General features: G+C 48.1%; 1 protein-coding gene across 2 annotated transcripts in view; it reads right to left on the bottom strand.

Annotated features, from left to right (window-relative positions):
* VEPH1 (ventricular zone expressed PH domain containing 1) overlaps positions 1 to 13,562 on the bottom strand; it is a 56,713-nt gene that overhangs the window by 6,491 nt on the left and 36,660 nt on the right. The window contains exons 9-13 of one of the 2 annotated variants that reach the window (XM_072344364.1): positions 12,066 to 12,275; positions 10,938 to 11,332; positions 7,246 to 7,385; positions 5,580 to 5,714; positions 1,725 to 1,842 (exon numbers count right to left, since the gene is read on the bottom strand). In XM_072344364.1, the coding sequence (XP_072200465.1) occupies positions 1,725 to 1,842; positions 5,580 to 5,714; positions 7,246 to 7,385; positions 10,938 to 11,332; positions 12,066 to 12,275 (998 nt within the window). Of the gene's footprint in view, positions 1 to 1,724; positions 1,843 to 5,579; positions 5,715 to 7,245; positions 7,386 to 10,937; positions 11,333 to 12,065; positions 12,276 to 13,562 lie in introns of those variants that run through there. The other variant, XM_072344358.1, reaches the window with a different exon arrangement.

Here is a 13,562-nt window from a genome sequence, read left to right as displayed (position 1 = left end):
AATAATAATGATAAATAAAAATAGAAAATGGTGAAGTCTGGTTTTCCCAGCTCTGGGACAGCAGCAGAGCCAGCGTGCGTACGTGGATGTGGGCAGATGAGTCGGGCTCGCAGGAATGCTCTCTGCCTCCTAGGCTCAGGGGTAGCAGGAACAGAACAACTCAGGATGATTTAACAGCACTTCTGGAAGAGTGTGGTTGCCTAAGTAGTGCTTTCAAGTGAGAAGAATGCATGTGAAATGGTCAAACTTTCTCTGTGCTGACTGCTGCGCTGGGTTCACCCACTGCATTGCTGAGGCACAACTGCATCTGCAAACAGCAACACGGAGCACTGAGAGATCCAGGCTTCAGGGCATAATCCTTCCCTAAGTCCTCAGGATAAATGGCATCTTGCAACACGGTATCCAAAAAATGTCACAAAAACCCAACATTAGCAGAAAACAAAAGGAAATAATGGAAAAAGAATTTGCCTCTGAATTCCTTCTTGAAGGACTGGGTTTCTAAACAGCATTGCTGAGAGGCAGGAATGACTTTCTTGTCTTTCAAAAGTACTTGGGATTTCAAAAGGGTCTGTCGCACTGTGGAACAGGATAAAAGATGTGTTGCAGCCTTTACATTTCTCTCCCACTCCAGGAGACCTTGGAGCCCTTTTTTCTGTCACGTCTCATAAAGCCCCAATGACCCCTGAGTGTCTCCCACTCTGGCACTGCTCTTCCCATAGCTCCACGTCCCCATTTCAGGAACGTTTACCTTCAGGTTTTCATCCACTAAGCACTATCTTCTCTCTCCTGCACTGAGCTGTATTACCACTAGGCAGTTCATTCACTTGGACTTCTCAGGGCATTAAGAACTGAGGAGCGAGCTCTAATAAGCACTGAGCTTTTAAACAAGATGGACTCATTTTCCTTGTGACTTGACAACCATCTCATTCCGACGCAATGGACAAAACATAGCAAGGCAGCTGGACCAAGGTGTAGTTTCAACTCAGAGCATGACTTCTCTTCTGTGGTAGATACATCCCCTATGAGAGCTACAGAAGGAGGAAGAATGGGGAATGCCCCATGGAATGAGGGCAGCTGCCCCAGCAGGTAGCTGAAGAAGCAAGCTATTCAAAGCTTGGCCAGATTAGTTGTAATTCTTGTCCAGAATTGTGCATGCAGTCAAGTTGTGGCAAAACTCCTCCAAGGAAAAGGCCATCCTGTACCAGACTCTTTTACGCAGGATGAAGTTCATTTCCCCTCACCTTGTTTTCTAATGTAGTTAAGTATCACGGCTGTCCCTAAGCACTGCCTCGCTCTTAAGATGTGCACTACAGACACAATGATGTTGAAGGAAGTGGAGCAGTCACCCTGGACATGCTCCCTGGGATGCCCTGACAGAGGAAATGGGTTGGGTGTAATATCAGTGCTGATGTTGCCCCAGGGATGGCACTTGGGGTGCAGCCAAGCAGAGGTGGCCCCATTATCTGTGTGCTACAGAATGGGCACAGAGCCCTCCCCTTCCCCAAGCACTAGCAATCATGCAGAATTGTGGGTTTACATTCCAAATCTCACCAGGAAGGCTGAGATGAGTTTCGCGGAGAGTCCCAATGAAAACAGATAGCATCTCTGCTATGCTGGGAAGTTAACTTTCCTTTTGCACAACCACTACCACCACCAGCACTCCTGCACAGTGAGAACCACATTGCTATGCACCCCTGGCTGCAGCCCGCCCGCAGAGCACTCACCTGTTGCCTTCTCAGGGTTGTTGCACATGAAGCACTGCCAGGCTCCCGCTTCCTCACTGTAGCCGAACAAGTCAAAGAACCTCACTTCTTCCAGGTGCATCTGCACGTGGTCCAGATCCTGGGCCAATAAGGAGAGAAAACAAACCCCCTTACACTTCGGGAACCCGCATCACAGCAGGAGCTGACAAGTGCCCTCTCTCACTTGTCTCATGCTGACAAATGGCCTGCCCAGGTGATGCTGAGCAGGGCATTTCCCTCTGCCATTGGCAGCTCAGAAAACATCCTGTTTGTTCCCTCAGGACCATCACTGGTCTGCAGCACAGCCCAAGGAAAACAGGAATTCATGCAGTAGATGGGAACAAAACCCTGTATGGGCTCACCCCACTGAGCAAAGAGGAGCTGTGCCATTCTCACCTTTTCTATCTTCTGGGGCAGGAAGGGCTGCTTGCCCTGCCCCATGGCACTGCACAACACGGCACCGTGTGGTTGCATTGCTCTGTCTGCATTACTGAGGTGCTTACTGCCCCCTGAAAAGGAACTGCATGCAGTCCAGGAGTGTGTCTGGCTACTGTGCTGTGTAATGGGAGAGGTGCGTGGCCTCCCCCACCTTCCTCCCACACACCCGGGGGCTGTGAGGTGGACAAAGCACACGGGGCACTTCTCCCAGTGAGTTTGTGCAGGACACTGTGAGGATGGAGCTGCACAAGCCTAGGATCCTGAGGGAAACCTTCCAGTGTCTGCAATGAGCCATGTGAAAGGCAAATGTCAGGGAAATACTGAGGCAGCTGTTGTCCTTTTCCACTCTGTATTCCTTGTATGCTGAAACAAGGAGCTGATTCTGGGAGACGAAGCACAGGGAAAATGCCTCATTGGAGAGGAAAGATGCATCATCTCATCCTGCCTTCCATCACCTGGGAGACATCAGTGACCACACTGTGAGAGCACAGCTCCTCATTCTGCTGCACAGAGGGAGGCAGCAGACAGAAAGCAGGGAAGGACAGAGCCAGCAGTGGCTTAGAAATGTGAACTATCCTCCTGCAAAGCTGCTCAGCAAGAGGCACTCAGAGGGAACCTCATGGCTGCTCTGACACACCACAAGGCAACACAACGCGCTCTGCACAGCTGCAACCAGCACAGCCTTCATAGTCTTGTATAGAGAGCAGTGAGGCAATGGAACGGAGATCTGTAGGGATGCACATCTGGAAGCACTTTACTCCCGGCACGTTTCGAGCTGTGTTGAATCAATATTTTTTGTGGCACAATCCCGTTGTCAGTTTGGATTTGAGACAGCACTGCCCAGCAATGCGGGCATTCTCACTGTAAGGCATCTGCTGCAATTCCTTGCACACACGGGCCGGCCCAGTTCCGAATTCTGACAGTGAGGTGAAGCTGGAAATACTGCTCAGAGTTTACTTTGGGATAAATCACTGACGCAGTAGCTTTTCCTCCTGGTTTGCAACACTCTTTCGAATATGCATCAAGGAAACGTCTGCGTTGATTTATAGTGGAGCGGAGGTCACACCATAGGCTTTGCTGGGCGCCTGCTGGCTGCCGGCCTGCAGAGTTCCCCTGCATGCTCCCACATCAGCAGCAGCATCCCCAGTTCTGGCATGGCCATTCGGACAGTGCAGTAACATGGGGTGCAGGACGTGGGTAGAGAACACGGTGTTCATTCTGCAGCAGATTCCAAACGTCATCAAGAGATTTCAAAACATCTTAAGGGAAAACATCCAGAATTCTGCTTTCTGTGCTACTGGAAGAGGAGTAAGATGAACAGCAGCAGTCGTTTTGTCAAATCATTCACTATTTTGGAGTCCAACGGTGACTGGAAGAATTTGGACACTAAGACGTCAGGTTTTTGGGAAGCACAGCCTGCTGGGAGGAGTGATGGCTGGGTCACACCACGAGTGCTCCTATCAGGTTTTGGCACATAAAGGTAAGAGAAGCTCTCCTTCCACCCAGCCTGCCCAGGTTGCCCTCCATGACAGCTCCATCAAAGTTCACTCAGTTGCTCAACAGAAACATCACAAGACCCAAATTCAGATTCTATGTTACATGCAAAACAAAAATGGAGGAAGTAGGTGCAGCAGCACACTGCAGGGAGCACCGCTGAAGCCATTCCCATCTCAGTTCTCCATATCAGGAGTGCTTCCCATAGCCCTCATCTGCCGGAGCTCCCTCTGCCCATCCACACCTCGTTCATTACGTCAGTGAAGATCATTATCTCATTTTCCAGCCCCACTACTTCAGGAACTGGGAGATATTCTTCCTGTCTGGCAGTGCCGGGAGTTCCCCTAACAGGCTGAATGCCTCTCTGACAGCAGCAGGGTTGTGCAACCATCACGGTGGGGACTGATCACATTTTGAGGCATTTTTCAGAATGGGAGTGCACAGTGCACTACACCTGGCCTAATGAAAGCATGCTCTGTATTCACCCCAAACCCTTCTGTGCTCCACCAGCTCTGACCTGACAGATGGCACGGACCCGAGTTAAATGGCACTGTGCAACAGAGACTTCCATAATGCCTTTGGATGCCTCCAGCTGGGATTTCCAAACAGGTAACAGACCAAGTGGGGACTCTGCTGAGCCTATGTCCAAGCGGCCCATCAGCTGTGACCCACTGCTCTCACACTGCGGCAGCAGCTCCCTGCTCTGTGCATTGCAAGCTTGGGGGATCAGGTGTTTCAAATGAAAGCCCTGTTGTTTAAACCACCCAAAACTTTTGTAAATTAATCTTATTCATGTTTATGCCTCCAGTGTCCTGAGAGACAGTGTTTTAAAACCATGTTTGACAGTGCATTTCATCCTATTTCACTGGATGGAGATGTTTAGGATGAATAGATACTTGTTTCACAATCCTATAGTGCCCTTTTCCAGGAAGCCCGGTTAACAGCTTTGAAATGGCATTCCCTGAAATCCTGGAGACAGTAAACAGCTTTGAAAGAGTAATCTTTTAAACTGGTGGGGGTAACCAATGGTGCATGTGCAAATGATCGTCTTCATAGAAGCCAAGTCTGTGTTCAAGGAGGCAAATTTCCCAGCGGCTGCCAAACATCCCATAATGGCAGCTAATTTGAATCCAGAGTTTTAAACTGTGAGCAGGAAAAAATCCATATGCAGCATCACTGGTTTTCATTGCTTTGGGAACAATCCACACAAAGTGCATAGGAGGGGCTGCAGAACAAGCCTGGAGACCCTTCAAAGCATGGAACAAAACAACACTGCAGACCCTCGCAGAGGCTGAAAACAGTGCCTGTGGGGTGCTTCCCTGCCCCATGAGCTGAGTGTTGCCTGTACAGCGGCAGCCAAAAGCATGCCCTAGGAATCATCGTATGCTCAGCCAGCAGGAGGCGATGTGAGCGAAAGCCTGGCCCAGAAGCCCACCAGCCTCAGCACACAACTCCTGGCCAACGCTGCTATAGCTTGTGGGCAAGTGCTGCATCGAAAGAAGAGTTCACATATTGATCAGTTTTTGAGTAACCCAGTAGATGGAAGCAATTGTCATTGGCACCCAGATTGGGTCTCAGCCCTAATTTCTAAGGACTTAGAATCACAGAAACACTGAGGTTGGAAAAGAGCTCTAAGATCATCCGGCCCAACCATCCACCGTCCATCTATCAGCAGTATTTCCCACTAAACCATGTCCCTCAGTACAACAGCTATACATCCCTTGAACACTCCCAGGGACGGTGACTCCACCACCTCCACGGGCTTCCTAATCTGCAGAACTTCTGATGGATGGAAGGGAAAAAAGGAAAGGAAAAGGGCTTCTTTTTCACAATTGGAGCACAGCAAACACTGGTTAGAGCTATTTTAAAAGCTTTTTTTTCCTCTTGGAGGTGAGGCATACTTACCTTCTGGTGTGGGAATGTAGACTGGATCATGGCAGTTTCAAAACTGTGTGTCCCTTTGAGCTGTGTCTTCTCCCACAGGGCCTTGAGGACTTGCACTGGACTACTCTGCATTGACAAAGGTTCTGCAAACAGGCCCTGGAAAAGAATGTTGGAGACTGCATTTTGAGCATTTTTGGCTCAGCCATTAACCAAGAGCTTCTTGTTCTTTTTCATACTGTGGCAGCCATGCAGGTAAAAGGCGACCAGTTCATTTCTCTTTGAGGGGTTAAGATGGACCCACATGCACACAACTGGATGAATGCCCATGGGTTTCACCTGCCGCTAGGGCTTTGCACTGAGCAGACAGGGGGACAAAAGCTGTCAGGTTGGGTGCTGGCACTTCCAAGGCCACCTGCACCAATGGACTGGGATGCGACCTAACGCTGCCTTGGAATACTCTGATGTTGCAGTGCTGTTAGCTTCTTCACCACACAAACTCCATACAGAGCCAACATTAAAAGAGTGGCTAAGAGGGCTTAGCATTATTTCTCTAGTATATCTATGATGTGATCTTGTAAACAGAAAATGCATTTGCATGCTGGAGCCAAGTTAAGAGCGCCCAAGCAAATCCAGTGTTCCATACTTCTAGTGCAGGATTGCACAACACGTGCAGCCCAGCTGGATTGCTCTGCCCGAGTCAGAGCTGAGAAACAAAGCGCCTGGGGCTGCTGCTGGGCACGAGGAACCTGCAGCCTGTTAGCTGGGGCTTAGACCAACTGAGGAGCTGCTGGGCACAATGTGACACCACACACCAGTGGGGGAAACCAACCCCAAGTCCTACAGCAGTACAGGTTGATTTTAATGACCGAATCCAAGAGCACCTCCTATGTCAGATACCCCTATTCTCACTTTCTTCCTCTTGTTAGTTATCACTCTTCTGTCTGACAGTCAGCTCTGCACTGAAATGCACTGCCCATCCCTCTGACTGAGAGCTGCCCAGCTGAGAAAGCAGCAGTACATGAGTTTCACCACTTCCATCTGAGGGGTTTGAAACACGATACGGCTGCCCATTAAAATTTCTGAATTTCAATAAAAAGCAGAGCCTTGAAATGGAGGGGCTGCCCTGGAGACCTGAGAGAAAAACTATTTCTCGCTTCTACTGTTGCAGAGTCCAACAGAACATAGTGTGGCTGGCAGTGAACAGAGACACGGTGACCAGCACGGAAATCTGCAGAAATTGTGAATTAGGCATCACAGCCACACTGCAGGATTATTTTTTCCAACCATTTCTACACTCACTTCTAGGAACAAACAGAGGGAGGAATGACCTGACCTGCCAGCTTCACAGCATCACTCACCATATGAGCTCCACCTTCCAGATAAACCCTTTGTATTTCCAAGGGTGCAGTAGGGTGGGGTGAATGGCAATGGTCAACTCTATGTAGGTTAAAAAACATGGACCCAGTTGTCTTACAATAAGTTCATCTTGAACAGTGTAATAATTAATAGAAATCCTTTCAAACTCCAAACCACTTCAGTCTGCTGTGATTTACCCTCGGAGGTGAGCAATCACCCACGTCATGAAAGCTCACCCAGCAGGTTAGGAGCTCATTCCAGCAGTTTAACCCTTAAAACATTGCTCCAAGCACAACGCCAGAGATGTGCCCCGCCATTGCCCTGCACACACCTGCTGGAAGAGGAACATGATGTGGATCCACAGTGGAGCCTGCGGGCTGAGCAGTGTGAAGCTGGATTTGCTGTAGAGGCAGTAGTGGCCCTTCAGGGGACAGCTGAAGAACAGCTTTGCTACACAGCTTCTCATGGTATCTAAAGGTAAATAGAAAGAATATGAAAGTCAGCTGCATACCAGAGCTGTAGCTGCCCCCAGGTGGGCACTGCCATGCATGGGGATGGCTCTGGTGCACACAGTTAAAGAACGTGAGCACGAGTGTGTCAGGCTTGCTGATGGCTTGATGCTGATGGGCACTGGGTGGCCCCTGCAACGCCATCAGAACAAAGCTCAAATCTGAGTGGCAAAGGCCAGACTTGGGAGCACACAGATTTGCTCAACTTCGTACAGTTCTCTGCCTTTCTTCCCTTCACTGCTGGGGTCATGATGCAGCCGGGAGGATGTCCCTCTGCTCAGCACCTGCACCGAGGGCTGCTCACCACTGCCTGGAGCCTAGATGGGGTCACTCCCAAGGCCATGCCCCCTGGCTTCCGCAGGAGGGCTTAGCAAACCCCAGTGGAAGGCTGCTACCTCCGGATAAGTGACATCAGGAGACTGGCCCATGGGAGGTCCATGTGGCCACGAGCACGTCCACCATTCTGTTGCACTGCCCACTGCCCTGGGGACATCTCCACAGATCCCACGAGCACAAGAACCATCCCACACCTTCAGGTCAAATCCAAGTGTTCATAGCAGCTCTGTGGGATAAAGTCCCCACTGCTATATCTCTGACACAGCAGAGAAGAGCCCTGGCAGCACCCAATGTCCCATGGCCCCACCAGGGCCACAGCTGCTCCCAATCAGTGCAGAAGCACCGGGCTGCAGCGGAGGCGCACGCTGCAGGGGAGCTGTGAGCTTTTCCATCACCTCCATCGTCTGGTACCAATTACCCCTCAGCACAACAGAATGCTTAACAACAACCAGATTCAGGGCCAGCGGGCTGCAACCTGCTTCCCTGCTGCCTCCTCCTTTATCAGTTCTCTGTCTCTAACCCGCAGAACATGTGTGCCTGTGGTTCCTCCTGCAGAGCAACATGGAGCCTGGAGCAGAGCACTATACTGAGGGGCTGAGATGCTGTTCATTGAATTCAGCTTCAGTGCCCAAGAACTGGATAATGTATTAGGTCTCCCTGGTCTCTGCTCTTCTGAGGCAGAGAAATGCCTGGCTGAAAGGCTCTCAGCCAGGAATTTACCTAATCACCTGTGAAAGCAGGTACCCTTTCAGTATAATTAATGCACTGTAGCAATCAGTTCTGCCATGAAATTACATGCAGCTAATTATGCGTCAAGAGGCACCTATTTTGTATATGTTGAGTTTGCTTCCTGACAACTTCATTACATCTTCTCCCATACACATATTAGGACAGACAGTGAGCCACCGCTCCCAGTTTATCTTCTGTCATCTGTGATTTACAGAGCCCTGCCAGCTGGCTCCTTCTGGACTGTGCAGTCCCAGGTCAGTTCAGTCTCCTACATTTTAGGGGCTCTGGTGATCCTCATACTCCTTCTACCGGTCTGCTCCGTCATTCAGGATTCAGACTATAATTGATGTAGACAATCACTTAACGATGTCATCATGACATATCTGCTTCTCTTCATCATTCTTCTTTGCTCCATTTTCTTTCCAGCCCGCAGAGGACATTCAGTTACACCATATCTGGAAAACCTTTAATACCTCCCAACTCCTGGAAGCGAGTGCCCTTGGTACTAGTGTCCCATACCTGGCAGGGGCTCCAAAAACTAATTCTGTGCCTTTCCTAAAGCACACAAGCACCTCCTGCCCAAGGCAGCGTGTCCCAGACAATGCTCTGGGGAATAGCATCCAGGCTGAGCGCTGAAGAACTCACCATGGTGGCAGATAGGTTGGACACCTCCTGCACTAGAAGCACAATCACAGCTCTGAATCCTGCTGAAGTGAACAGCATTTGGACTGTCATTAATTATCATTGCTCTGAACTGCCTATACTGTATATTTTCTCTCTGTGATACACTACATTTCCAATTCAACAAGTTCCTACATGGCCAACGTTAGCCAACCGTGCCTACTTAGAAATGTGTTAACATTTTCTAAACATTTTACTTAGAAAGTGAAGCAGATACATTTGAATGAGCCTCTATAGCGTGCGGGGATCACACAAGCCCATTATCTGCCAGGTTTTTGATGGAGTGGTTTGTGTAATATCTGAAATATGAACAAAGCTGTCCCCTGTGTGAGGAGCCAGACATTTCTTTGAGCATATTTAGAATGAGTCACATAAATCTCCCGTTCTGCACATGTGCCCCTACTCAAGGAATTTCCCCAAGAATGCTAGATGTGGATTTCCAGGAAATTACAAGAGTTGGAATGGATTTTGAAATAGTCACATGCTTGGAACATATCATAATAGGTACTTCAGAAAGGAAATGGAGCCATGTATTTAAAAATATTGATTAACACAAGGTTGCAGCCTTCAGCGCTTCCAGCCACACTGCTCACTCATACATTTCCGTTGTGACTCTGTGAAGCAAAAATTTCATCCATAGTAAGAACTATTTCAAATAGCAGACCTGTCATTTGTGCCCTTCTCTAGAAATTCCTGCAGAAATGTGAGCTTTTATAATAGTTAGGTCTCTTTTATGAGTGGAGACTTGTTAACTTACTGACCATAGAAAAAAAAGTAAGCAAACAGCAGTTAAGATGTTTGATGGAAGTTAAAATGTCATCTTCTGATTTGATGTAAAAGACTTGAAGTTAATTCAAGTTACTCTCTATAATCAACACAGCCCACCAAGGGCTGGAATGCAAAGTACTCACAGGCACCAGCAGGTGCTTCGATGCACACCTCCTTGTGGCCCAGTAACCAACAGCTGCTCAGCGTGAGCAGGAGGTTTGCAGCCCAACCTCCATCACTTTCCTTCAAGGAGCATCAAGGACATGTGTAGCAGCACACTGCAACCCATAGCCTCACAAAAGCAGCTCTCTCACACTCTGAGACAAATATCCTCTCTTGATGAAAGCAGGAACCATTAAAGGGATGTGGTGAAGTAGGATCCAGCCCAAAGTGGAGCACCAGGACCTTATGTTGTTGCTTTCAAGCAGCATTTTTTTTTAGGAACATGGTGGCTCAGCTCCACAGCTTGTGCTGTCACAAGCGATATGCTTGTTCAGTTGTGTGCTACTCATAGAATCATAGAATGGTTTGGGTTGGAAGGGATCGGGATCTTTTAGATCGCCCACTTTCAACCCCTGCTATAGGCAGGGATGCCTCCCAGTATCATAGAATCATAGAATTACAAGGTTGGAAAGGACCTATAAGATCATCTAGTCCAACCGTCCTCCCATTACCGTAGCTACAGCAAACCACTAAACCAGATCTCATAGCTCCTCATCCAGACACCTCTTGAACACTGCCAAGGATGGTGACTCCACCACCTCCCTGGGCAGCCATTCCAGTGCCTGACCACTCTCTGAGAGAAAAAGTAGACCAGGTTGCTCACAGTCCCATCCAGCCTGGCCTTGAATGTTTCCAGGGAGGGGTGACCCACAACCTCTCTGGGCAACTTGTTCCAGTGCAGCCCTGCTCCTGTTCCATTTGATACCCTCTTGCCCAGATCCTGTGATGACACTGTTGTGTTAAAGCTGCTGTAACCAGAAAGGCTCAGGCCTCTTACCTTCAATAACACAATGCTCAGGGACAGGAATCCTCCTCCCCATCTCCATGACATATGCTTTCACTTTACCCAGGTTTTCCTTCAAGTGCAGGTAGAGCTTGTCATGGCACTCCGCAGGACCCTTCCCCACCTCCATGCTTCCTTCCTGGGCCTCTCCTCCAGCAGGTGCTGGAGAACCTTCCAGTTCTGTGCAGTCAATACTCTGGTGTGAAACCAAAGAATCTCCCAGTTGCATTTCTTGGGCATCAACACTAAAAGGCAACTTGTCATTTTCTTGGCTGATGTAGATCTCAGTGACGGAGATCCCAGCAATTACGTCCCCATTCTCCTCGTCTTGCCCGCTGTCTGCATTCACTCCCTTCATGCGGACTGCATGCAATGCCAGACTCTTGGACCTGGAATACAATTAGGGAAGAGTGCTTTGGAATGGAGGTATAGCAGAGCACAATGTGGTGAGCAGTGAGAAAGGACTCGTTTGGACATGTGCTCTTCTGAGTTAGCCCTGTGCAGCCAGCTCTGAGAGCAGAGCACAAGGCTAGCTTAGCCAAGGAAAATACCTTCCACAAATACGTATTTCAAAAGCAAATGCAAGACAGTTTTAATAGGCAAATGAAACCAAGTCCTAAACATATATTGCAACATCTGCATGCCATAGAAGGAGCCAATTAACCTATCTGTGAGAAACTTATAACCCCAGCACTGCAGCATATGCTTTATTGATCACGTCATAAAGATGCCATCCAACTGCAATTTAACTGAGCCAAACCTGAACCACGACTCAGCGTTACCCACATCCACACACCGAGCATGGAACTAAGGTCTCCATTAGAACAAGGAGGCTGGAAGGGAAGTGCCTGAAAGCAGGCACAGGGCTGATGCCTGCCCATATCTTCCTTCCCACAGTCATCTGTGAACATTTTCCATCCTCCCTGATATTTCAGAGTGCAGAAAAGATTCAATAAATAGCTTGGAATCTTTTTGACAGCCTTTAAATTCATGGATATGCAGTTGGTTCAGACTCCTTACAATGCCCACAGGTATCACAGATCCATTTCTCAATATTTGGATAATGTTTCATTACAAAACTGATATTCCTGAAAACCACTCATGCATTTAATAAAACCGTACCTGTTAAATCTCATATCCTTCCTTTCCTCTTTAGAAACCTGGCCTAAGCTGTATCTTCTCACTGAGCCAGGGGTACTGGTGTCAATATTTATCTTTCCTTCAAAAGCCTGTATTTTCACTTGAAGTTTTTCATCCTCTTCATTGCCATTCACAACGGATTTTAGATTGCCCAGTGGTACAGAGGATTCCGTGTCGGTGTCGTTTTCAGTCCTTGGGAAGCAGAAAGCAGAGGTTTAACTCCAGCACACTTTACTCCTCGTGATGCTGACTCTGCGTTTCCACCACTGACCCACATTACGTGCCTGGGGAAATAATTCTGTTTCAGCAGAGATTTGCCTAGGGGTTGATTAAGCATTTTCAGAAACATCTTCCAGACCAACATCTCTGTCAGATGGATCAGAAATACTCAGCATCTCTGACAACGCTGGATTAGAAACTGCATACGCTGTATCTGCACAAGCAGAAAACCTCTTCTCCCGATAGTCCCACTGGGAAAAGTTTTTCAGCTGAACTTAAACCATTCTTCCAAGCTTGCTAAACAGTGACTTCTGACATTATTTTCCTAAACCAAAAGCAGAGCTAATTGCAGGGTTTATAGAAGGCTGTGGTTTTAACAATTTGACGAAAACACATGCAGTTGGTACTAACTTAATGTACCCTGAGTAAGAAAAACATGTTTTGGAACTCAGCACATGGAAAGAAATGGGATCAGAAGTTCTCAATAACTCTACCCGGAGCTCTGAAATAAGCTGGTGTTGCTTCTGGTCCCTCTGGCTTCCTTCTCCACCTTAGCAGCAAACATCCCTGTGGCTCAATCCATGAAACATGGATATAGAAAAGCCACAAATGAGGATTTTAACACAGCATCTTCAAAGCAATTGCATCTCAATAAGTCATGCGCACAGCTGGGAAGCCCCTTAACAAGTCCCAAACACTGCAAATCAGCAGTTGTGGAAAGAAAGCACATCTGAAGACAACAACTGCAACTACTGCATCACAGAACACGCTCTTTGTTTTGATAAAGGCAGCTCGGAGTATCTCTCAGGGGACTCAGCAAGATTTGTCCTGTTTGGTTTTTAATTCAGGCAAGAACACATTAACACTGCAGAGCATTTGTGAAAGAAGTATTCTAATAGGGAATTGAGGTATGACCTCCGTTAAGAAATCCTTCTGTAGACACGGGACAGGATTGTGAGTTGGATTTGATGACCTTTTAAGGTCCCTTCCAACTCAACCATTCCTACGATTATCAGATTTAATTCATTTGAAAGCTGCCACCCCAGCTGCTCTCTCAACATTGCTCTTGCTGTTGTTGCTGAGCCCTAAGAAAAGCTTCTTGCACATACATGTGTGCATATACAGCACCGAGTGGGGATGGGTGAGCTGATGGCTTTGTGAACAATGGAGCCAAGCCAGCAGGCCTTGATGGTGGCTGGAAGTAAGAGTGGACTTTCATAGCAGCACCTCTCTTCTACTGACAGGACAAGGGGGAATGGT

The sequence above is a fragment of the Excalfactoria chinensis genome, chromosome 9, assembly GCF_039878825.1.
Source record: "Excalfactoria chinensis isolate bCotChi1 chromosome 9, bCotChi1.hap2, whole genome shotgun sequence".
NCBI classification, from domain to species: Eukaryota; Metazoa; Chordata; class Aves; order Galliformes; family Phasianidae; genus Excalfactoria; species Excalfactoria chinensis.
This window is presented reverse-complemented; position numbering and strand designations above follow the sequence as displayed.